Below are 26489 nucleotides of genomic sequence, written 5' to 3'. Positions count from 1 at the left end.
GTAACCCACCACCCTCTGCATCTCAGGAACCCCACCTTCAGTTCTCGCCCTGTTGTTGACACTTATGAAAGGGAATCATACAGTGGGACGCACACTGAGTCTGAACCGTTGGCTCAGTTATATTTGTGACAGGTCCTGTTAGCCTTTGCTAATTGAGAAAACCACCCCAAATCTTAATGGCTTAAAAAACACAACAACTGTCTTTTCCTCCTGATTCTATGGGCTTACTGGGCAGGTCGTCTGTGGTTTCACCTGGACTCCGTGCTGTGTCTGCATTTGGCTGCAGGTCAGGTGGGCGGGAAGGTCAAAGTGGTCTCACCCATAGGCTGGTGCAGGTTCAGCCCCCCTCCTCCAATGAATGTGCTGGGCATCTTCACAGCACTGTCATTGCCAGGCTCTAAGAAGGTGAGGGGAGAAGGCAATGGCACCCCACTCCAGTACTCTTGCCTGGCAAATCCCATGGACGGAGGAGCATGGTAGGCTGCAGTCCATGGGGTCGCTAAGAGTCAGACACGACTGAGCGACTTCACTTTCACGCATTGGAGAAGGCAGTGGCAACCCACTCCAGTGTTCTTGCCTGGAGAATCCCAGGGACAGGGGAGCCTGGTGGGCTGCCGTCTATGGGGTCGCACAGAGTTGGACATGATTGAAGCGACTTAGCAGCAGCAGCAGCAAGAAGGTGAGGGCCGAAGCCACCGGGCCTCTTGCAAGGGAGTATGCCTGCTGGCCTTAGGGGGCATTGGTATCTGCAACAGTCCACCATAGTCAGATTCTTCTCAGAACAAACCCTTTTAAGATAGCTTTCATATACAAACAACATAACTTTGTGGTTTCACACACACACACAAGACTTGACAGTAAACAAGAAAGAAGTCCCTTCCGTTTAGAGTTAGCGATCTAAATTGACATCTGTTACCACCTACGCCTTACCAAATGGGAAAAGCCAACTGCCTTTTTCAGTCTGAGTGTCCTGCTGCCCTCCCCTTACCAGGGTTTACCCTCAGGTGTTAACTTCAGAAACCTAGTTTTTATTTCTACCTAGCAGACAGCAGTGTTGTCAGCGGTGGCGAAATGTCTGTGCCAAGTCTGAGCGGAGGCCTGGTGTGTGTAGTCTGTGCTCAGCCAGTGGTGTCGAATAGCGGGCTATGTTCTGCTTCATCTGAGTTGATCAAACTTTGGGAATCTTTCAAAACCTGACTTAGTGAAAATTCATCTAGTTAATAGGTGTTTACCAGGCACCTCTTTTATGCCAGGAACTAGTCCTATGTCCTTACTGATTTTTCTGTCTACTCGTCTATCAGTTACTAAGAGAGGACTATAGAAATCTCCGATTATAATTATATTTGGCCTATTTTCCCTTTCTGTTCTGTCAGTTTTGCTTCATCTGTTTTGAAGTTCTTTTGTTTGAATCATACGTATTTGTGATGGTTGTATCATCGCAGCGTTGACCCCTTTATCGTTAGGAAATGTTGTCTTTGTCTCCAGTAATGTTCCTGGTATGCTTTCTCTGGCTGATAATAATACAGCAATTTCAGCTCTGTTGTGCTTACCGTTCGCGTAATTATCTTTTTCTATTCTTTTACTTTCAGCCTATCTGTGTCTTGGAATTTAAGTGCTTCTCTTGGGACTTCCCTGGCGGTCCAGTGGTTAAGACTCCAAGCTTCCAATGCAGGGCATGCAGGATCAATTCCCGGTCAGGAATCTGAGATCCCACATGCCATGGCCAAAAAGAAAAAAGAAATAAAGTGCTTCTCTTGTAGACAGGCTATAGCTAGATTCTGCTTTTATATCCAGTTTGACAATCTCTGCCTTTGACTGGAGTGTTTGATTAGAGCATTTCTGTTTTTAAGCATTTTTATTGAGGTTTTCATACCATGATCTTCACCTGTACAATTAAGCATACAATGTAATGATTTTTAGTAAATTTACAGTTGCACAGCTAGCCCCACAATTCAACTTTAGAACATTCCCCAGCAACCCAGAAAAGTCCCTTAGGCTCTTTAGTAGTCGTGTCTGACTCTTTCGACCCCATGAACTGCAGCCTGCCATGTTCCTCTGTCCATGGGATTCTCCAGGCAAGAATACTGGAGTGGTTGCCATTTCTTTCTCCAGGGGATCTTCCCAATCCAAGAATTTAACCCAGGTCTCCTGCATTTCAGGCAGATTCTTTACCGACTGAGCTATGAGGGAAGCCCCCTTTTGTAGTTAATCCCTGTCCATTGTCTCCCTCCCCCCAAGCCCCAAGAAACTACTAATCTGCTTTCCAGCTCTGTTGATCAGCCTTTTCTGGACATTTCATATAGTATGTAGTCTTTTGCATGTGGTAGGTTTCATTTAGTATGATTTTTTTGAGGTTTAACCATACAGAATAAAGCAGTATTTCTTTTTACTGCTGAATAATATTCCATTGTATGGATAGACCATTTTTTGTTTTTCGATTGATAGATATTTGCATTGTTTTCACTTTTCTGGCTATTATAAATAAGGTTGCTATGAACATTTGTGAGTAAGTCTTTGTTTGGTCATACAGTTTCATTTCTCTTGGGCAGTTACCTAGGAGTGGAATTCCTAGGTTGTATGGCAGATTTTTGTCTAACTTTTAAAGGAATGGACAAATGTTTTCCAAAGTGGCTGTTCCCATTTTATATTCACATCAGCCAAGGTATAAGGGCTCCAGTTTGAGTTGCTTCAGTCGTGTCGGACTCTTCACAACCCCATAGACTGTAGCCCACCAGGCTCCTCTGTCCAGGGGATTTTCCAGGCAAGAATACTGGAGTGGGTTGCCATTTCCTCCTAAAGGGGATTTCCCAACCCAAGGATCGAACCTGAGTCTCTTACGTCTCCTGCTTTGGCATTGCCAGGCAGGTTCTTTCACCACTAGTGCTACCTGAGAAGCCCTCCCACGTCCACACCAGTGTTTTCTATTTGTCTGTTGTTTCAGTTAATTACAGCCATCCTAGTGGATGTGAAGTGATATTACGTCATGGTTTTTAAACTGTTGTGCATTTACTTATTTCTGGCTGTGCTGGACCTTCATTGTTGTGCTCAGGCTTTCTCTGGTTGCAGCGAGCAGGGGCTACTCTCTAATTGCGATGAGCGGGCTTCTGCAGCGCACAGGCTCTCGGGCATGCGGGCTCCAGGAGTTGCACACGGGCTTAGCTGCTCCTCGGCATGTAGTAGCTTAGTTCCTGGACCCGGGACCAAACCTGTGTCCCCTGCATTGGCAGACAGATTCTTAACTACTGGACCACCAGAGAAGTCCCACACTGTGTTTTTAATTTGTTATTTCCCCAGCTTCTAATGATGCTGAGCATCTTTTTATGTTCTTGCTTAGCTGCATTCGTTTCCTAGGGCTGCTCTAACAAAGTTCTACAAACTGGTTGGCTTAAAACAACAGAAAGATATTTTCTCACAGCTCTGGAACCTAGGAGTCCAAAATTAAGGTGTCAGCAGGGCCACACTCCCTCTGGGGGAGCCTGTTCCATGTCTTCTTCTTAGCTCCAGGTGTTGCTGGAGGTCCTTAGCAGTCCTTGACTTGCAGGTGCATTTCTCACCTGTGTGTCTTCACATCATTTTTGTAAGGACACCAGTCATATTGAATTAGGGGCCCACTCTACTGCAGTACGACCTCATCATAGCTGATTACATCTACAACAACCCTATTTCCAATTAAGGTCACATTCTGAGGTATTGGGGGTTAGGATTTCAACATATCATTTGTTGTTCAGTCATTAAGACATGTCTGACTCTTTGAGACTCCATGGACTGCAGCACACCAGCCTTCCCTGTCCTTCTCTATTTCCTGGAGTTTGCTCAAACTCATGTCCATCCAACTATCTCATCCTCTGTTGTCCCCTTCTCCTCCTACCTTCAGTCTTTCCCAGCATCAGGGTCTTTTCCAATGAGTCAGCTCTTCGAATCAAGTGGCCAAAGTATTGGAGCTTCAGCGTCAGCGTCAGTCCTTCCAGTGAATATTCAGGACTGATTTCCTTTAGGATTCACTGGTTTGATCTCCTTTCAATCCAAGGGACTCTCAAGAGTCTTCTCCAACACCACAGTTCGAAGGCATTAATTCTTCGGCACTCAGCCTTTTTTATTGTCCAGCTCTCACATCCATACATGACTACTGGAAAAACCATAACTTTGACTATACGGGCCTTTGTTGGCAAAGTAATGTCTCTACTTTTTAATGTGCTGTCTAGGTTTGTCATTACTTTTCTTCCAAGGAGCAAACATCTTTTAATTTTATGACTGCACCATCCACAGTGATTTTGGAGCCCAAGAAAGTCTGTCACTGTTTCCATTGTTTCCCCATGTGTATGACTTGTAAATATATTCTCCCAAAGCGTGGCTTGTCTTTTCATTTTCTTAATGGCATCTTTTGAAATACCCAAGTTTATTATGTTGATGAAGTCTGATTTACCTACCTTTGTTTTTCTTCCATGGTTTGTGCTTTTGTTGTTGTATCTAAGAACTCTTTGCCCAACCCAGTGTTTATCTACTTTGGGCACTACTGACATTTGAGGCCAGATAATTCTTTGTTGTAGAGACTATCCTGTGTGTTGTAGGCTATTTAACACCATCTCAGGCTATTAGCGGACACGACTGAAGCGACTTAGCAGCAGCAGCAGCAGCAGGCTATTAGGTGCCAGAATTAGTCACCCCACTCCAAAGTAGTTACAACCAAAAATGTTTACAGACATTGCTAAATGTCCCCAGGAGGCAAAATCACCTCCAGTTGAAAACTATTGGCCTAAACTAATATTACAAATATTTCCTCCCATGTTTCCCTAAGAGTTTCATAACTTTAGCTCTTACATTTAGATGTAGGACCATTTGTAGTTAATTTCTATATATGATTTCAGGCAAAGAGCTAAATTTATCTTTTTACTTTTGAATATCCAGTTATCCCAATACAGTTTGTTGAAAAGACTATGCTTTGACCCATTGAATTACTTTGTCAAATTGAGACTCTTTAAAAAAAAAAAAATGGCCGTAAATGTAAGCATTTATTTCTGGATTCTGATTTTTGTTCACTTGACCTACATGTCTATCTTTGTGCTAGTACCACATGATCTTAATTATTGTATTTAACTTCATAATAGGTATTTAAATATGAGTCCTCCAACATTGTTCTTTTTCAAAATTGTTTTAATATTTATTCATATTTAATGTAATTATTGGCATGGTTGGGTTTAATTCTGCTGGTTGCTGTTTTCTATTTATGTGATCTCTTTGTTCCTCTTTTTCCTCCCTTCCTTTGCTTTAAACAAATACATGTCTTACCCTATTTTGTATTGCACAAATATTGTTTAGTATACTGTTTTAATGACTCTATTAGCTTTTTAGCTGTATTTTCCTTTTTCTTTCTGAGTTGGTTCCAGGGATTTCAGTATACAGCTTCCCACAGTCTTCTTTGAGTTAATACTGATTTGTTTCTGGTAAAATAGAACTTTGCACCAGTACAGCCCTATTTCTGTTCCTCTTGCCTGCTCTTGTTGCTGCATGTACTACCTCTATATTTATTATCAACCCAGTATTGTAAGTCTTTGCTTTCAACCGTCATGAATCTTCTAAAGAAATTCGGGGGAAAGCGTCCATCTCTGTGCCTGTCCACGTGTTTAGCATTTGCAGTGGCCTTCATTCCTTCCTGTGAAGTTACCATCTGACACCATTTCTCTTTTGCCTGAAGCACTGCCTGTAGCATTTCTGGTGACTCAAGTCTGTCATATTCTCTCAGTTTTTAAAATCTGGAATTGTCTTTATTTCACCTTCGTTTTTGGAGGACAGTTACACTGGGTATGGTTTTTCTCTCTTTGAATATGTCGTTGTCTCCTGGCTTCCTTTGTCTCTGATGAGAAGCCAGCTGTTAATGGTATCTTTTATCATTCTTTCCCTGAATGTGCTTGTTTTGCCCTTGCTGGTACTTAAGATTCTTTTCTTCAATTTTGGCTCTCAGCAGTTTGATGATGATTTGTTTGGGTGTAGTCTTCTTTGTATTTATCCTTTTTAGGATTCATTGTGTCTATAAAAAGTGGAAGTTAAAGTCTCTCAGTGGTGTTCAACTCTTTGCCACCCCCATGGACTATACCCCACCATCAGGCTCCTCTGTCCTTAGAATTCTCCAAGTAAGAATACTGGAGTGGGTAGCCATTCCCTTCTCCAGGGGATCTTCCTGACCCAGGGGTCGAACCTGGGTCTCTTGCACTGCAGGCAGATTCTTTACCGTCTGAGCCACCAGGGAAGTCCTCTTGGATCTATAAGTTACAGTTTTTCACCAAATTTGGAAAGAGTTCAACCATTATCTATTCAAGTATTTTTTCTGCCCCTTTCTCTCTCTTCTCTCTTGCTAGAAATCCAGTTACACATGTATGAGAATACTTGATATTATGTGACAGACCTCTGAGGCTTTCTTTATTTTTCTTCAGTGTTTTTTCTTTCTGTTCTTTAAACCAGATACTTTGTGTTGCTCCATTTTCCAACTGACTGATTCTTCTGTCAGTTCATATCTACTGTTGTGCCCATCCACTGAATTTTTCATTTCAGTTATTATACTTCTCAGCTGTAGAACTCCATCTGGTTCCTTTTTACAGGGTCCACTTCCCTGTTTTTCACTTGTTTTTAGTATATTTTTCTTCAGCTCTTGAGCTCGTTTTTCTTTAATTCTGTAGACGTTTTCATAATAGCTATTTTGAAATCTTTGTCTGCTAAATCCAACATCTGGGCCCACTCAAAGTTAGTTCTTGGCTACTCAATATTTCCTGAGCGCAGGTCACATTTTTTCTGTTTCTTGGGCCATGTCTGATAATGCCTTTGGTTGACAACCAGGCATTGCAGATAGTACATTGCAATGATTCTAGCTTATGTGTTGCTTTCTTGAGTGTTGTTGAGTAATCATTTACCTTGCCTGGTCTCTGTGTAACCTCTCCCCCTGTGGCATGCAGCTCGTGGTGTCTCTGCTTATTACCTGCCCTGCCATATGGGTCTCCCTGAATAGTTTCACTGTCAGTGAGAGATTTGGGTAAAGATTATGTTTACCTGCCTCAAGTGACCATCTTCTGTGACTTGAGTTACCTGTAGGTTGAAGAATGCATTTAAAAGTCTAGAAAATGTCTAAGTTCCCCCAAGCTTTTAACTTTCTCTGAGCTGCCTGGGTTTTCTGTACACATCTGTAGTCAACAGTCCAAGGTCGCTTGGAGGTTTTATCATCTCGGGCCCTCTGTGGCTCCCTTGCTTCTGGGAATTCCCCTTCAGCTTCTAGCTGGTTTCTTACTTGCCGTCCACCAACTCCACACCTTCAGTTAATAAAGCTGTGGATTTTCACTGCCTGAAATAGACAGGAACTCTCCCAGCAAAGCTTGCCCCAAGTGCAGTAGCACTTCCCCAGTGAGCAGTTGTGACCTGCCACTGGTCATTTTCCAGTGTCCTGAAATGATTGTTTTTAATAAATTTGTCACATTTTGTGCTTGATGTGGGTAGAGGGGAATTGCCTGACCTACTCATTTTCCTTTACCAGAAGCTGTCCAGGCGTGGCAGTAAGCAAAATAGATACCCTATCAGGAGAAAGCAGACCTTAAACAAATAAGGAAATAGAAATGTAATATTGCCTACCTTTTCAAGCAGTGGTGAGTGCCTCAAAGAACAATAAAAGTAAGAAGGACTTGAGGGAGAAGCCCCAAGGTGGACCCTGGGGACAGCAAATGTCAAAGTCGACACCTCCTGGGGACCCACAAGAAATGGGGAGGGAATAGGATAGAGTCAGAGGATGGGGTCAGACCACCTGGAGGCTTGAGAAGGAATCAGCTCTTTTTAAAAAATTTTTATTTTCAACTGGAGGATAATTGCTTTACGCTGTGTTGGTTTCTGGCTACAACAACGTGAATCAGCCTTAAGTATATATATATATATATATATATGTGTGTGTGTGTGTGTGTGTGTGTGTGTGTGTGTGTGTATTCCCCTCCCCCTTAAGCCTCCTTCCCACTCTCTCCATCCCACCTCTCTAGGTCATCACAGACCATCGAGCTGAGCCCCCTGTGCTATATAGCAGCTTCCCATCATTAGCTATCTGTTTTATACATGGTAATATATATAAGGACATTAGCTCTTTTTCTGAGAGAAGAGGGAAGTTGTTGGAAGATATTCAGTGAAAAGTGACATTAGCACTCATCTTGTGTTAAAGGGTCACTCAGAGTACCCAGTGACTGCATCACAATGAGAACTGCAGTTGCCAACTGAATACAATAAGTCATTAACAGGGCTTGGCATCTGTGTCCTTGAACTGAGCTTTGAGGCACTGGGACCAGGTAGCCTGTGGACCTTGTGAATTTCTTGGCTGTAGAGGCATCTAACATCATTCATCTTAGAATCAGGGACCCTCATTGAGGTCCAGACTCTACCGTGTACAAAGACTCACTTTCTCTAAATGAGTCAACTGTCTAGTGTCTAACATGTGTGATGTATGGTCAATAAGTGGCTCTAAATCACATGTATTAAGTATTAGTCGCTCAGTCATGTCTGACTCTTTGTGGACCCCATGGACTGTAGCCCACCAGGCTCCTCTGTCCATGGAATTCTCCAGGCAAGAATACTGGAGTGGGTTGCCATTCTTTTCTCCAGGGATCTTCCTGATCTAGAGATCAAACCTGGGTCTCCTGCATTGCAGGAAGATTCTTTACCATCTGAGCCACCAGCAAAGCCCAAAAATCAAATGTGGACATTCACAAAAACTGAAATTCTTAAATTGCCCACTTGTCCAGGCACCTGTACTCTTTCAGTGGCTCCGGAATCTGTGGTTTTTCCTTCTCCCTCGTACTTTGCCATCATCCTCCAGACGCTATGGTTCATGGTTCTAAAAGTCACTTTCATCTTCCCCTTCATTTCCTTTTTCTGCTCCACATCCTGACTTAAGCCTCAGTCTCCTCCCTTCCCAGCCTGTCCTGCATGTGGCCACCAGACCATCTTCCCAGAGCAGGGCCTGGATCACGCAGGGCCATGATCACTTCGTTCTTAAATTTTGGAGCATTTTCAACTTTCCAGAAAGTCCAGAAACTAACCTGACCGCTGTGGCTCCATCTCTTCCCTGCTCTCCTCTCCCACCTTCCCCAGGATTAACCACCTTTCGGAACCTGGTGTGTAACATTCCATGGTAATTCTGTGCTTCTATAATTCTGTGTCTCTCTTAACTGTGCACACTATTGCTTTGTGGTTTTCAGTTTTACATAAATGGCATAATGCTCTATGAATCATTTACCAACTTGCTTTTTTTTCATTCAACATTACATGTTAGAGGTTTGTTCATACCAAGATGTGCCACCCTAGTTCATCCTCTTAACCCCTGCACAAGGGTCTTGTCCTTATTACCAATAGATGCTGCCACGTTGCTCTCGAAGGTGGCTGAATCCATTTTTGCTTTCACTTGATTCCTTCTTAAATATATTCCCATGCCCCGTATCACCTAAGAAAATTAAGTTGCTAATGGTGGTATTCAAAGGTCCACTCCATTGAGACCCCAGTCGAGGTTTATATTTTCTTTCTCATTACTAGCTTTGTTTCTTCATCTATAAAGATAAAGACAATTACTGCTGAATTGTTGTGAGATCAGTGAATTAGTCTGTGGCACACAATGGACACACAAAAATTGATAGTTTCCATTTCTTCCTTTGTGTCTATATAATCCACTTGCTCCTTCTGGAGCTATGCGGAATAAGTATAATCCAGAAAAGCTGGGGGTGGGGGGTGGGCAAGGGGACATGTTAAAGCCAAGGCTAGGACACTCGTGATCTATCTCACTGTTACAGCCGCTGGGGTCTTGAATCACGTTCTTGTCTCCTTTCATGGGTGCATTTGATTGTATGTGCTGCCCGTGTCCTCATTTCAAGTCCAAGGTAAGAGGAGCCAAGCACAGAAGCGTCTCTGTAGCCTCAACAGACTCTGGAAATGACAAATACTTGCTTAATGGGAAAACAGCAAGTATTTGAATCTCGATACAGAGACAGTGGTTCCATAATCAGCCTGCCAGGGTTTGAGCCCAGCCCCTCCTCTCACCAGCCTTGTGGCCGAGGGCACATGGTTCAGCACCCCAGACCTCAGTGTTCTCACCTGTTGCTGCTGCTGCTCAGTCGCTTCAGTCGTGTCCGACTCTGTGCGACCCCATAGACGGCAGCCCACCAGGCTCCCCTGTCCCTGGGATTCTCCAGGCAAGAACACCGGAGTGGGTTGCCATTTCCTTCTCCAATGCATGAAAGTGAAAAGTGAAAGTGAAGTCGCCCAGTCGTGTCCGACTCTTAGCGACCCCATGGACTGCAGCCCACCAGGCTCCTCCGTCCATGAGATTTTCCAGGCAAGAGTACTAGAGTGGGGTGCCACTGTGTTCTCCTTCTCACCTGTAAAGTACAGCTATAAATATCCATTTCATCAGGGAGGATCGAATGAAATGATCCCTGTGAACTACTGCCACAGACTCAGAGCTTATTAGTCAATTTTGACATTTCAGTATCGTCTGCTAGAGTGGAAGTCCCTGGTGTGGTGCCTGGCCAGAGCTGGAGCCTGTCGGTGGGTGACCAGGATGGAGCTGGAGGTGGAGAGTGGGGAAGAAGGGGTTGGACACCCTCAATGGGTGAAAGGAGGGAGAGGGAGGCTATTCCCACAGCAAACTTCTCATAACACCCAGCCTGTGAAAAATTTTCTTAACTCTTCCTAAATTTCCCTGTTTTTCCTAAAATACCAAATTCAGATTCCTAATCAACCCCCCCACAAACACTTCCTCCCTACCTAGGGCGCTTGAGAAATAATGACAAATCCTTACTCATCAAATCTCCTTCCTCTAGTTCTTTGAGGACTTTGAAGTTCATCTAAACATTATCTCAGAACTTGACATGGTTTATAGAATAAGAGTTTTTCCCTGTGACTTTGCTTGCTGGTGTACCTTATTGTGTCAGATACGTTTCCATATCTGGGATGGTGGTTTCTGCTTATTAGCTAGCCCCTCCCTAGTCACTCAGGATTGAGGAGGGACACACCCAGACTTGGGGTGTTTTGATTCCCCAAGTGCCAGGTCCACCCCCGCATCTCTTGAGCACTCTCAGCGACTCCTGTTTAGAAGGAACTCAGGACTTCCCTCGTGGTGCAGTGGATACGAAACCGCCTGCCAGTGCAGTTCGATCTCTGGTCTGGGAAGATTCTACATGCCTCACAGGAGCAGCTAAGCCACAACGACGGAGCCTGCGCTCTAGAGCCGAGTCAGCAACTACGGAGCCTGCGCTCTAGAGCCCAGAGTCAGCAACTACGGAGCCTGCGCTCTAGAGCCCAGAGTCAGCAACTACCGAGCCTGGGTGCCACAACCCCTGGAGCCCGAGTGGCTGGAGCCTGTGCTCCGCTACGAGAGAAGCAACCACAATAAGTCCATGCACCACAACCCCCGCTCTCTGCAACTAGAGAAAGAGTACCCCCGCTCTCTGCAACTAGAGAAGGCCCTTGCAAAGCAACGAAGCCCCAGCACAGCCAAAAATTTAAAAATAATTAATTTTTTAAAATCGAAGAAGGAACTCAGTCACCTGAGTCCTCTTGTCTGCCTTCAGCACGGTGCCTAGACACTGCTGTGATGGTGGCCCCCTCCCTCTGTCCCACCAAGTCTTTCTACTGTCTTTCACTTCCAGAGTTGCTGAGCCTCCCAGTCTCCTCTGATTCTCTGTGTGACATATTTTTGTAAGCTCGGCCTCTCTCAGGTCTTCTCCTGTGGCTCAGTGGTAAAGTATCCATCTGCAATGCAGGAGACACAGAAGATGCGGCTTTGATCCCTGGGTTGGGGAGTCTCCAGATTCTCCTGGAGAAGGAAATGGCAACCCACTTCAGTATTCTTGCCTGGAGAATCCCATGGACAGTGGAGCCCGGTGGACTGCAGTCCGTGGGATCGCAAAGAGCCAGACTCGACTGCTCAGCTAACACTTTCATTTTCTTTTTCACTTTCTCTCAGAGCAACACTACTGTCATTTCCACCTGTCTTGTCATTTTCACATAGACTTCAGGGAAGTTTAAGCAAGCAAACTGGGCAGCTAAAGCCTTGGATTAGAAGAACCAAGGAAGCGAAGGGTGTTACGGATTATCTGGTTTCTATAATGTGGTTAGTTAATGAACTGGGCTGGCTGTCAAACCAGCTGTCGTTGCCCCCCAGGAATGTCATTTTGTGGATGGGAAGTTGCTGTTTAGAACAGCTCAGCCTCAAAACAAGTCCTCCAGGGCTCAGAACCTGCTTGCATCCGCAGTCCTGGAACGCACGTAAAAGAAAGCTGCAAAATTGGAAAAAAATCCATTATGCTAGGGGAAATAGGTTGGTTACACTGCCTACCTGGTCACCTTGGTCCACCCTTTCTCTCCCATGTGGAGTGTTTTTTCCTTATTTTTACAAAGAGCAAGATTTCCAATTCAGGGTCTGAGAAGGTATCTCAAGTTTAAACTGCTGCTAGAAGTCCTATAATTATTTCAAGTGGAAAACACACTCGATACTTTCGCTTGTCATATGTAAAACGACTTGAATACATTCTGTGCTCTGCATTGTATCTGCAAGAATCTGAGTTTTCAAATGCATTTAGTGGTCAACCTTAGTTTTGCTTTCAGGCCAACTGCTTAGAATCTGGTTTGTCTGGAGTATTATGTATCTAAAGCCTTCAGTTAAGAATCTTGTAGTGTCATAAGATCACCGAGCCACTATGGGGAAGCTTCGTATTAGAGCATCTAAATTCTTCTCAGCTCAAGTGCCTTTTTTATTGAGGCATTCTTAATTTCTTGACGTGATCAGTTATCCTTGGGCTCTCCCTTTAGTAATCTGATGCATTCTGCCCAAGTACATAAAGACCAGTAATTTTAGTAAAATTCCTCCCGACAATGGTATTTAAAACCCACCCTAATGAGGCATTTATTCTCCAAGCACTCCTTATCCATCACCTGCTTACTTCACAAGGTAGATTGCAAAATATGCGTTGTTTGGAATTCACAAGCAGCCCAGGGAAGCCAGCAGTGTGGCTGGTACTGTTTCTACACAAGTGAAACCCACTTAAATCGGGGAAAACTGGTAGAAAGTAGTCTCTCCTGTCCCAGAGAGAAGGCTGAAGCTGTAAGGTCATCCCTGAGTGTCTCCTAGGTGTGCCCATTTCAGAAACTTCTGACACGTCCTCAGTGGTTTCCACCCACTCGGCCCCAACGGCACAGGTGAGCCCAGTGCCCTGCTTTCAGCAGGCGTCAGTTTTATGGGCTCTCTCTTTACATTTCCCACCACATCTCATGATTTCCTCTGCCTTCCCGTACCTCCCTCTGCATCTGGTTTCCCAAGTGTTGCTGGAAACAGACTAGTATTGAATTAAGCTCTTGCCTCAATAGTATGGAAGTTAAAGGCTTCCCTGATGGCTCAGTGGTAAAGAATCCACCTGCCAATGCAGGAGATGAGAGTTCGATCCCTGGATCGGGAAGATCCCCTGGAGAAGGAAATGGCAACCCACTCCCATATTCTTGCCTGGGAAATACTATCACTGAGAAGCCTGGCAGGCTGCAGTCCCTGGGGTTGCCGAGAATGGACTCAGCAACTCAACAGCAACAACTCTGTTTAATAGCACCTTCCAGCTCCTCCAGTACAGCTCCTTTTCCTTCTGTTCTTTACGTTTCAGGAGTCTTGACGATGCCTCTGTTTCCTTTTTGCTGATATCAGTGTTTCTTAGAAAAACCATGACAGTGACTTGTTTATGTGTATACAGCATATGGAAAACTTAAGAAATTTCCTTAGTCAGTAAGTCCTGATTTTAAAGGGGCAGGATTTTAAATGATTGCATTTGCTGGAGGGAGAAGCTCAGGCACTGATAAGAATCAGGTCTAATCAGAGCCTCACTACTAACTCTCTTAACCAGGACCTATCCATTTAATAATGACTTTCACATCCATTTTCTCACATTTCTGCATCTTACACTAACATGATATTCTTGAAAGCACCCAGTGTATTTGCCTGTATGTTGGCAAAAGAAAAACTGTGGCAGAAGTAAAGTCTCCAGGTGGAAGCAGGCTGGCTGAGGTGCCCTGGTTCTTTCTCGGGCCCCACACTTGCATATGACTCTCTGACTTATGTTAACTTCTACAGAGTCGTATATATTAGGGAGCCAATATAGAAACTGTCCTGTGTTTTCCAAAGTGTATCAGTTATCAACGAATTTAACTATGAAGTACTTTCAATTTTTTTTTAAAAGCATCAATTTGCTTTAAAAAAAAATTGAATATCTCAGTGAATCTCTTACTAATTTGTTTTTTAATTAATTTGTTTTTTAAGAAGAATAATCGCTTTACAGAATTTTACTGTTTTCTGTCAAACATCAACAAGAAGTTAGTAAGTCAGGCTTTAACTTATGACTGAGAATATGTTTGTTAGTTTGTGTATTTGCAAGTGAGTGTCTTACATATGTACTTGTTGTCCAGAGTAGAGAAATACTTTTGCTAGCGTTGATTAAGCTTAGCCATTGACCTTTTATTTTTCATTGAAATGGAATGTGGACGTTTGTTTTGTTTCTTAAGGTCTCCTATTTCATCCTGGCAGGGAAGTGGTGTATCACCAATACTTCTGTGAAACTGTGATTCACATGCCTATTGCCAGCTGGTGCCTCCACGGCTTCGTTCCCTAGAAAAGAAATGAAATCCTACTCCACTGCCCAGCACCCTTTGCCACTCACTCTGACCACAGAGCCCAGTGCTTCATCCACAAAGAGCAGTCATTTTCCTAAAATAGTCATATAATGTACACACTATTTGATCACCAAGATGCTGGTGTTTTAAGTAAAGCTAAACTCGTAGCCCAGGCAGCAGCAAAACCTTACCTGGCTGTCCCAGACCTGACCTCGGGTAGGGCCTCACATAGCATTACCTTTAAGGAACCCCGAGTGAAATTTCAGGATGGCGGGTACACCACACTTGGCAGAGCTGCCAACTCAGGTGAACAGCAAAAGAAGGCAGTAGCCCTTGCATGGAGAATGATCAGGACAAGGGGCTGAATGACCATGAACCTGGTGTTCCAGTTCAGTCAAGAATGGGTTCTCCATCCACGATGAGACAGGATGGATGGAAAGAGAGAGGACGAGGTGGGGCGGGGTGGGCTGGGGGGATTGGGAGAGGAATGGAGGGTGGGGGTGCGGATCCAGCCCTTGGCCCTCCTCTCCCCTCTCTCTACCCCGTTGTGCTCAATCTCCACCAGGCATTGAGGTCCAGCCTGCGCCTCCCTGGAAACAGGCTTCTCTGCAGGGCCCCAGGTCTTGAGTCAGAAAGTTCTGGATGAAGGGGGCTGCCCTGAGCTTAGAGTCCAGACCTCCCCCTCCAGGCCAGGCTCTCCCTGTGGGCTTGTCACGCCTCTCCAGCTCAGGTTCCACATCACACAAAGCAGGTGTCATGAAAGGAAGCCCCACGGAGTCCTTGTGAGAGCTGAGGTGGAGTGCTGTGGAAGTGCACAGAGGCTTCCTCCATGCTTGCATGTAAGCTGGAGTGGGTAGCGTTTCCTCAGCAGCCCCCGCAGCGAGTAAGACAGCGCGGAGGGCGAGGACATGCTCCAGGGTGGACTGGAACCTTCCTGAGTCTGCTGGTTCTGGTCTGCTCTGGGGGCCACCTAGGATAAGTCGAATCCCCTTTTCCTAAGACAGCCTCCCCCTTGCCCCCCGCCCCACCCCAGGGTGACAGGGTCTAGTGGTGGCAGGTGGCACTGACTGACCGTGTGGTGAAGAGACCTGTGGAGACAGGGATGCACCCTGGAACAGCCTCCCTGCCCCAACCCCGCAAAGGCAGTCCTCACGGGAACTGGGAGCTTTGGTATCCTTTGGAAACTGACTCAGATAAATCACATTCACCAAAATGGCTAGGAATCAGCTTGGAAATAAGGACAGGTACTTAGGTTTGCAGAGCAGAGATTCCTCTTCCTGTTGGCAAGTTTTAGAGGAAGCAAATTCCACGTGGTTGAGTGGGTGAAGATTCAGGAGAAGGCCTGGCTTGAGGATGTCAGGGACCCTTGTCACCCAGACATGCCGGCCTGGGGCAGCCCTCTGCCCTGAGACTGCCGGGCCCTGGGCCTGCTGCTCCTCCAGAGCCTCTTCCTTTCTCTGGCCTCACTCCACAGCAGGCCAGCTCCCCTCACACAGACACATTCTTTCCTTGGATCCCACCTCAGTCAGGTGACGGGATAGTCAGTTTTGTGTTATCTATCTGTTTATAACTTATTTTAATTCACGTGTTTATTCGACTGCCCCGGGGCTTACTTGCAGCACGTGGGCTCTAGCTCCCTGAGCAGGAATTGAACCTGTGCCCCCTGCACTAGGAGCATGAAGTCTCAACAACTGGACTTAACAACTGGGAAGTCCCTGGTCTGTCTTGTATGGATCTTCATAATTTAACCTACAGAGGACAGTGTAGTCTCCAAAGTGCTGGCAGAGAATCGGGGAGAGTGCCACAGCTTCCCCAGTGCCAGCTGGCATTTGATTAGACGCAGGCTGGAGACAGTTCATATATACTCAGTTCAGTTCAGTTCAGTCGCTCAGTCGTGTTCAACTCTTTGCGACCCCATGGACTGCAGCACGCCAGGCCTCCCTGTCCTCAAACTCACGTCCATTGAGTCCGTGATGCCATCCAACCATCTCATCCTCTGTCATCCCCTTCTCCTCCTGCCTTCAATCTTTCCCAGCATCAAGGTCTTTTCAAATGAGTCAGTTCTTCACATCAGGTGGCCAAAGAATTGAAGTTTCAGCTTCAACATCAGTCATGGACTGGTTTGATCTCTTTGCAGTCCAAGGGACTCTCAAGAGTCTGCTCCAACACCATCATATATATACGATTATTATTTACTATTATTATCATATATACTATTATTTGGTTTTTAACTCCTCTCTTTTTATATATTTGAAAACTTTTTTTTTTCAGATCATTGTAGATTCACATAATAATAGAGAAAAATCTTGTATACCTTTTACCCAGTTCCATCCACTGCTGCTGCTGCTGCTGCTACTGCTAAGTTGCTTCAGTCGTGTCCGACTCTGTGCAACCCCATAGACAGCAGCGCACCAGGCTCTCTCCCTGGGATTCTCCAGCCAAGAACACTGGAGTGGGTTGCCATGTCCTTCTCCAATGAATGAAAGTGAAGAGTGAAAGTGAAGTCACTCAGTCGTGTCCGACCCTTAGGGACCCCATGGACTGCAGCCCACCAGGCTCCTCCGCCCATGGGATTTTCCAGACAAGATTGAAGGCAGGAGGAGAAGGGAAAGACAGAGGATAAGATGGTTGGATGGCATCACGGACTCAATGGAGTGAGTTTGAGGACAGGGAGGCCTGGCGTGCTGGAGTGGGTAGCCATTGCCTTCTCCACCATCCACTGCTAACATTATACAAAACTACAGTATAACAACCGCCAGGGTATTAACATGGATGTGTTCAAGAGCCAGAAGATTTCTGTAACCACCGGATCCCTTTTACAGTCACACCCGATTTACTCCTTAAACTCTGGCAGCCACTAATCTGTTCTCCATTTTCAGAGTTTTGTTGTTTCGAGAATGTTATGTAAATGGAGTCATATAGTATGTAACCACTAAGGACTGCCTTTTTTCATACAGCGTATTTCACTGGAGCTTCATCCAGGTGCGCATGTGGTCAATAGCTCATGGTGTGGCTGGACCACAGTTTGTTTACCCTTCTCCTATGGCACAACGTCTGTTGTTCCCAGGTTTTGGTTTCTACAGATAAAGCTGCTGTGGACATTCATATGCAGATTTTTGTGTGACAGTAAGTTTCCGTTTCTCTAGGATAAATGCCTAAGAACATACTTGTGGGTTGTATGTAGTCGCATGTTTAGCTTTTTAAGAAACTGCCAAACTGTGTACCAGAGTGGCTGTACCAGCTTTGTGTTCCCGCTAGGAAGAGATCTACTTTCTCTGCATCCTCACCAGCTTTTGATATTGTTACTCTTTTTTAACTTAGCCATTCTGATAAGTATGGAGTGACTTATTGTGGTTTTAATTTACATTTTCCTAATGGTGAATGATGTTGAGCATTTTCTTGTGCTTATTTGTCATCCACATGTCCTCTTTAGTGAAATGGCTCTTCATATATTTGCCCATTTTCTAATTGGACTGTTTGGGGGACTTACTGCTGAGTTTTGAGAGTTCTTTATATATTTTATATATTTAGATACTAGTCCTTTTTCAGGTACATGGTTTCCAAATATTTTCTCCCTGTCTATAGCTTTTCTTTTTGTCCTCTCAACAGGGTCTTTCAGAGAACAAAAGCTTTTAAAATTTCAATAAAACTCCCACTTATCAAATTTTCCTTTTGTACTTCAAGTATAAGAACCCTTTGCTTTCCCATAGATCCTAAAGATTTTCTCCTGTTTTTTTTTTTTTTTCTGATGATTTGATAGTTTTGCATGTAAGTCCATAGTCCATTTGGAGTTATTATTTTATATTATAAGGTGTGAGAATTAGTGTAAGGTTCATTTTTTTCCCTGTGCATATCCAGTTACTCCAGCACTCCTTATTGAAAAGACTGTCCTTCCTCTGTTGAGTTACTTTTGCATCTTTGTCAAAAATCAGTCGGACATATTTGTGCAGGTCTGTTTTGAAGTTCTCTACTCTGTCCAGTTGATCTGTATGTCTCTCTCTCTCTGCCAGTATCAAGATTATCCATCGTAATTCTAGTACATGCATAATGTCAACTGGAAAAAAAATGCACAGCCTGAACGTTAAGAGTTATGTTTTATTTGGGACCTTCCTGAGGACTATAGCCTGAGAGACAGCCTCTCAGACAGCTCTGAAGAATTGTTCCAAAGAGATAAGGGAGGAGCCAGCTATAATAGGAGTTTTACTAGACATCTCAAGTTAATGATTTTAGTGCTTTTCTGTGTCTGGGAAGATGCAAGTGTCTGGACTTGTTGAAATTACTCCTGTGATAGTCATCTTAACTGTGTAGAACCAGCTTCACTGGCTGATAGCTCTGTGAGTACTGATGGCTTCCCCGGTGACTCAGTGGTCAAGAATCCACCTGCAATGCAGGAGATGTGGCTGGAGCCATGGATTCAATCCCTGGGTCAAGAAGATCCCCTGGAGAAGGAAATGGCAGCCCACTCCAGTACTCTTGCCTGGGAAATCGCATGGACAAAGGAGCCTGGTGGGCTACAGTCCATGGGCTCACAGGAGTTGAATCGAGCTTAGTAACTAGGTACACACACATCCTTCATTTACTGAAATAACAGGCAGTGATCTTTGTCAACAATAATGTCCTGAAATCTAGTAAACTGATTCCTCTCCCTTATTCTTCTTTTTCAAAATTATCTTAGCTATTTGACTTCCTTTGTCCTTCCATATAAATCTTAGAATAGTCTTGGGTCCATCTACAGAAAAATCCTGCTGGAATTTTTATAGAAACTACATGGAACTTATATATCAACTTGAGGAGAACTGACATTTTAACTATGTTGGGTTTCTTTTTTCAATATGTATTTATTTATTTGGCTGTGTTAGTTCTTAGCTGCAGCAGATGGGATCTTTGTTGCGTCAGGCCTATGAACCTCTAGCTGTGGCGTGCAGGTCCCAGAGTGCTTGGGCTCTGTAGTTGCCAGGCATGGGCTTAGTTGCTCCTCCGCATGTAGGATCTTAGTTCCCAAACCAGGGATCAAACCTGCATCCCCTTCATTGCAAGGCGGATTCTTAATCACTGGACCACCAGGGAAGTTCTATGTTGGGTTTCTAATTCATGAACAAGATTTGTCTTTCCATTTATTTAAACCTTTTTGATTTCTTTCATTAGTGTTTTGTAGTTCTCAGCATACAAGTCCTATACGTATTTGGTTAGATTTATACCCAAGTATTTCTTCCCAGGTGACTCAAGTGGTAAAGAATCTGCCTACCAATGCAGGAGGCACAGGGGTTGCAGATTCGATCCCTGGGTTGGGAAGATCCCATGGAGAAGGAAATGGCAACCCACTCAAGTATCCTTGCCTGGAAAATCCCATGGACAGAGAGGAGCCTGGCAGACTACGATCCACAGAATCACAAAGAGTTGGACATTACTGAGTATACATCCACACACTTCTTTTTATGAAGATATTATCATTGTCTAGTTTTGGTACCAGGGTAATGCATAAAATGAATTAGGAAATATTTCTTCCTCTTCTATTTTCTGGAGAACATTGGATAAAATTGATGTTCTGTTCAATTCAATCGCTCAGTCCTGTCTGACTCTTTGCGACACCATGGACTATAGCACGCCAGGCTTCCCTGTCTGTCACCAACTCCCAGACCTTGCTCAAACTCATGTCCATCCAGTCAGTGATGCCATCCAACCATCTCATCCTGTTGTCCCCTTCTCCTCCTGCCCTCAATCTTTCCCAGTATCAGGGTCTTTTCCAAGGAGTCAGTTATTTGCATTAGGTGGCCAAAGTATGGAGTTTCAGCTTTAGTATCAGTCCTTCCAATGAATATTCGGGACTGATTTTCTTTAGTATTGACTGGTTTGATCTCCTTGCAGTGCAAGGGACTCTCAAGAGTCTTCTCCAACACTGCAGTTCAAAAGCATCAATTCTTCAGTGCTCAGCTTTCTTTATAGCCCAACTCTCACATTCATACATGACTACTGGAAAAACCATAGCTTTGACTAGATGGACCTTTGTTCACAAAGTAATGTCTCTGCTTTTTAATATGCTGTCCAGGTTGGTCATAGCTTTTCTTCCAAGGAGCAAGCATCTTTTAATTTCATGGCTGCAGTCACCACCTGCAGTGATTTTGGAGCCCAAGAAAATAAAGTCTGTCGTGCTCGCTTCAGCAGCACATATACTAAAATTGGAACGATACAGAGAAGATTAGCATGGCCCCTGTGCAAGGATGACATGCAAATTCGTGAAGTGTTCCATATTTTTAGAAACTATAAAACTCCTAGAGGAAAACATAGGCAAAACACTCTGTGAAATAAATCACAGCAGGATCTTTTCTATGACCCACCTCCCAGAGTAATGGAAATAAAAGCAAAAATAAACAAATGGGACCTAATTAAACTTAAAAGCTTTTGCACAATGAAGGAAACTGTAAGCAAGGTGAAAAGACAGCCTTCAGAATGGGAGAAAATAATAGCAAACGAAACAACTGACAAAGAATTAATCTCTAAAATATACAAGCAGCTCCTGCAGCTCAATTCCAGAAAAATAAACGACCCAATCGAAAAATGGGCCAAAGAACTAAACAAACATTTCTCCAAAGAAGACATACAGATGGCTAACAAACACATGAAAAGATGCTCAACATCACTCATTATCAGAGAAATGCAAATCAAAACCACAATGAGGTACCATCTCACGCCAGTCAGAATGGCTGCATCCAAAAGTCTACAAACAATAAATGCTGGAGAGGGTGCAGAGAAAAGGGAACCCTCTTATACTGTTGGTGGGAATACAAACTAGTACAGCCTCTATGGAAAATAGTGTGGAGATTCCTTAAAAAACTGGAAATAGAACTGCCATGTGACCCAACAATCCCACTGCTGGGCATACACACTGAGGAAACCAGAATTGAAAGAGACACGTGTACCCCAATGTTCATCGCAGCACTGTTTATAATAGCCAGGACATGGAAACAACCTAGATGTCCATCTGCAGACAAATGGATAAGAAAGCTATGGTACATATACACAATGGAATATTACTCAGCCATCAAAAAGAATACATTTGAATCAGTTCTAATGAGGTGGATGAAACTGAAACCTATTATACAGAGTGAAGTAAATCAGAAAGAAAAACACCAATACAGTATACTAATGCATATATATGGAATTTAGAAAGATGGTGACGATGACCCTATATGCAAGACAGCAAAAGAAACACAGATATAATGAACAGTCTTTTGGACTCTCTGGGAGAAGGCAAGGGTGGAATGATTTGAGAGAATAGCATTGAAACACGTATATTATCACATGTGAAACAGATTGCCAGCCAGGTTCCATGCATGAGACAGGGTGCTCAGGGCTGGTGCACTGGGATGACCCTGAGGGATGGGATGGGAGGGAGGTGGGAGGGGGGTTCAGAATGGGGAACACATGTACACCCATGGCTGATTCATGTCAATGCATGGCAAAAACCACTACAATATTGTAATTAGCCTCCAATTAAAATACATAAATTTTTAAAAATAAAAATAAAATCTGTCACTGTTTCCATTGTTTCCCCGTCTATTTGCCATGAAGTGATGTTACTTTTTTTTCAAAAGTCTGATAGAATTCTCCAGTGAAACTATGTGGGCCTGGAGATTTCTTTGGGGGAGATTCTAAAATTATGAATTCAATTTTCTTAATAGTTATAAGATTACTCAGGTTATGAGAATGTAATAATTTGTGTTTCTTATCTAAATTGTCAAATTTATGTAGTTGCTCATAGTAGTCCCTATTATCCTTTTTTAAAATTTATTTTTAATTGGAAGATAATTGCTTTACAATGTTGTATTGGTTTCTGCCATTCAACAATGTGAATCAGCCATAAATATACATACCCCCTCTCCCTCCCACCCCTTTTGATGTCTGCAGGTCTGTAGTGATAGCTTCTATTTCACACCTGATATCAGTAACTTACGTCTCTTTTCTTTGTCAGTCTCACTAGAGGTTTGACAATTATATTCATCTTTTCAGAGCCAGCTTGTAGTTTCACCAATTTTCTCTTTTGTTTTCTGTTTTCCTTTTCATTGATTCCTGCTCTTGTCTCTATTGTTGCCTTCATTTTGCTTGCCCTGGGTTTACTTTGTTCTTCCTTTTCTATGCTCTTGAGACTTGCTGGGGTTTTTTTAGTTGTTGTTTTAATATTTATTTTTATTTATTTATTTGTTTGGCTGCACTGAGTCTCAGTTGCAGCACATGGGATCTTCGATCTTTATTGCAGCATTCAGGATCTTTTTAGCTGCAGCATGTGGGACCCAGTTCACACCCAGGTGCCCTGCAACGGGAGCTTGGAGTGTTGGCCACTGGACCACCAGGGAAACCCCAAGACTTTGTTTCTTTCATTTGTTTCAAAAGTGTTTGTGATTGCTCATTGAAGCATTTTTATGATGGATCCTTTAAATTTTTTTCAGATAATCCTAACATCTCTGTATCCTGAAATTGGCATCTATCGTTTTTCTCTTAATTCAGTTTGAGAACTCTGATGCCTGGTATGATGAGTGATTTTTTAATTTAAACCCCGATACTTTGGATACTGTGTGATGAAACTTTTGTCGTGTGTAAATCTTCTGTTTTATCTGGCTTCCTCTGATGCTGCTCTGGCAGGAGAGCAGAGGCTCCTCTTCATTACTGTTAGAAGTGCGTAAAAGTCCAGATTCTGCCCGTGGTCTCTGTGGAGACCCAGTGGAGGGGGAGCAGGGAGGAGACTCCTCGTTAGTGCAGAATGGGGGTGGGAGTTCTCCATCCCTACGAGGCTTCTGCCATAGGAACGGCGCATTACTGCTCCCCACACGGCCCCCCGACACCGCAGGAGCGTGGAGAGACAAGGCAGTGGTGGACATCTGTAGTCTCACCAGGGCTCCTCTGACCCCATCCCCAGTTGGGGGACAGGACATCTCACTACCGCCAAGTGGGGATGGAAGTCCAGGCTCTCCACCAGGTCCCTTCTCTCCCTGGTGCGGGGGTGTGGAGTGGCTCATTACCACCCAGCAGGGTCAAAACTCCCCCTCCCTACTTGTCCTTCTCTGATATCACCCCCCCCCCCACAGTGATGTCACAGCCTGGCGAGGGCAGAAGTCCCAGCTCCTTTGCTGGTGTGCTTGGGGGTTGGTTGGGCAGGAGGGGTGACAGTGTTTGCTCCGGTGTCTGCTTAGTGTCTAAAAGTCCCATCACACTGGGCACCCCCCTTTGCTGGTTCTTTGGCTAGAAAGGGCAAGCGTTTGTCTTCCCATTCTCATTTCTGGGTTGCTGCCTTCTTCAATGCCAAGCCTAGAATCTCTAAGGCAAAAAGTAAAGCCGGGGACTCACCACCTTTCATTCCTTGTGTCCCAGAACAGCCAGCCAGTCTGCCTCCTCCTTGCCACCTTTCAGGGTCTCCTAGGTTTATTTCGTACATAATGTCCAGTATTTTTGGTTTTGCTTTGTGGGAGCAACAGGGGAAAAGATGTCCACTCCTTCTTCTTGGAAGCAGAACAACTCTTATCTTTTTATTGAGTCTTTTCACTTACAGACTGTAAACTTCATGAGAAGAACAAGCCTACAGTATACAGTTTGGTATCCCCTGTAAGGCCTGTGCATATGGAGGGGCTTAATAGTTATTTGTAGGCTGGCTGGTTCACATGGTCTTGACCTCACAGAGAAAAACATTCTGAGAACTGTAACTAGCAGAGACCATTCAGTAGCATCTTGTTGAATCTGTTCCCACCTGTGGTCATGGAAGTGGTCATTAGGCATGAGACTTCTTAAAGAGGTGGGTTGGCATTTTCCTTTTCATCTTCATGGAGGTCATGAGCAGAGGGCGTTCTGCCCTTGAGACCCTTGAAGTGCCAACCCAAGGCCCTCCCATTTCACGACTGGTGGCTGCTGAGAGAGCCACCCTCTGGGGACTTGCCAGCGGGGTCAGAGCTCTCACTTCATGTCTCCTTTGAAACAGGAGGACCATGACACTATGGAAGCTGATCTGGACAAAGACGAACTGATCCAGCCCCAGCTTGGAGAGCTCTCGGGGGAGAAGCTTCTGACCACGGAGTACTTGGGAGTAAGTACCATGTGAAGGAAGTGGGGACCCCATAATAGAAAGGAGAGATGGGCTGTTGATGGACTTAAGTGTTTATAGTAACACACGAGGATTTGGCTTGATCTGTTATGATACTGGGTTTATGAGAAGTTCCGTCATGGCCAGCTTGCTTCCAGGGGCCCTAAAGGGCACAGTGGCCCTAGTTACTATCCTAAACAGACCCACTGGCAAACAGAAGACGGTTAGAGTATAGCTAAAAGGCACACTCTAGAGCCTTCGCAATGTCTAAAGGTATGCTCGTCCTTGTGTGTGTGCATGCGTGCTAAGTCGCTTCAGTTGTGTCCACCTGTTTGTGACCCTATGGACTGTAGCCCACCTGTCCATGGGACTCTCCAGGCATTCTTGCTGTGCTCTCCTTCAGGGGGTCTTCCCAACCCAGGGATCAAATCTATGTCTCCTGCATTGGCAGGCAGGTTCTTACCACTAGCACCACCTGGGAAGCCCCATGCCCATCCTTGCTGCTGCTACTAAGTCACTTCAGTCGTGTCCGACTCTGTGCGACCCCATAGACGGCAGCCCACCAGGCTCCCCCGTCCCTGGGATTCTCCAGGCAAGAACACTGGAGTGGGTTGCCATTTCCTTCTCAATGCCCATCCTTAGGAGTAATCATTTACCCATCTAGATCCTTGGGTTTTTTGTGCCTTCTCTATGAGAAGGGAAGACTGCTGCAGGTTTGTCAATCATCAGCAAACAGTCCAGTCAGTTCAGTCGCTCAGTCATGTCCGACTCTTTGTCGACCCCATGACTGCAGCACGCCAGGCCTCCCTGTCCATCACCAACTCCCGGAGCTTGCTCAAATTCATGTCCATCGAGTCGGTGATGCCATCCAACCATCTCATCCTCTATCATCCCTTTCTCCTCCTACCTTCATCAGGGGATTTCCCAAGGAGTAAGTTCTTCCCATCAGGTGGCCAAAGTATTAGAGTTTCAACTTCAGCATCAGTCCTTCCAATGAGTATTCAAGACTGATTTCCTTTAGGATTGACTGGTTTGATCTCCTTGCAGTCCAAGGGACTCTTAAAAGTCTTCTCCAACACCACAGTTCAAAAGCATCATTTCTTTGGCACTTAGCTTTCTTTATATAGTCCAGCCCTCACATCCATACATGACTACTGGAAAAACCATAACTTTGACTAGATGGACCAGCACATAGGGGATGGCCAAAACCATCAGACCAGATGAAGTCACCCACTGAGGCAGAGGGTGGACAGGGAGGGGGACGGGGCTGAATACAGAGGGCCCACCAGCACATCGGGAGTAGGGGAAGACGAAAGGTGGCCCCTGAGATGGACAGAAAGGTGAATAGTCAGAGAGGCTTGAGGAGAACCAGGAGAAAACAGTGCCATGGAAAACAGGAGGGAGAGATCTTTCCAGATGGGTTGAGTAGTCAGTCGAAGCTTTGAGAGGCCTGTGGAGTCACACGTTTGTGAGGGACCATGATCTGAGCTCCCCAAAGACTTTGCTGCTGTGGGACCCATGGGGTAGGTGTGAGTTGGGGGAGCTACCGGTTGGCTGGGAGAGGATGGCAGCGTCACGGAACCTCGATCCGAGAGTGCACGGGTGAGCAGTGGGTGCTCAAAGCTAAGAAAGATCTGAAAGGAGGAGCAGATGCAAAGATTGAGGCCAGCTCAGACTGAAGCCCCGTGACGGACAGCTGAGCACATGGGAGTGAAGGCTTTAAAAGGGACTCCTGAAATTCTGATGCTGGTGGTTGACTGGGTCA

The 26489-nt window shown here is 44.7% G+C and overlaps 1 protein-coding gene across 5 annotated transcripts in view; it reads left to right on the top strand.

Moving 5' to 3' along the window:
• ARMC9 (armadillo repeat containing 9) overlaps positions 1–26489 on the top strand; it is a 182821-nt gene that overhangs the window by 117472 nt on the left and 38860 nt on the right. For all 5 annotated transcript variants that reach the window (XM_018058243.1, XM_005676668.3, XM_018058256.1 and 2 more), the window contains exon 20: positions 24623–24727. In XM_018058243.1, coding sequence (XP_017913732.1) covers positions 24623–24727 — 105 coding nt within the window. The remainder of the gene's footprint in view (positions 1–24622; positions 24728–26489) is intronic.

This window comes from Capra hircus, chromosome 2 (assembly GCF_001704415.2).
Source record: "Capra hircus breed San Clemente chromosome 2, ASM170441v1, whole genome shotgun sequence".
In the NCBI taxonomy this organism is placed as follows: domain Eukaryota; kingdom Metazoa; phylum Chordata; class Mammalia; order Artiodactyla; family Bovidae; genus Capra; species Capra hircus.
The sequence above is the reverse complement of the archived record's forward strand: the minus strand, read 5'-3'. Positions and strand labels throughout refer to the sequence as shown.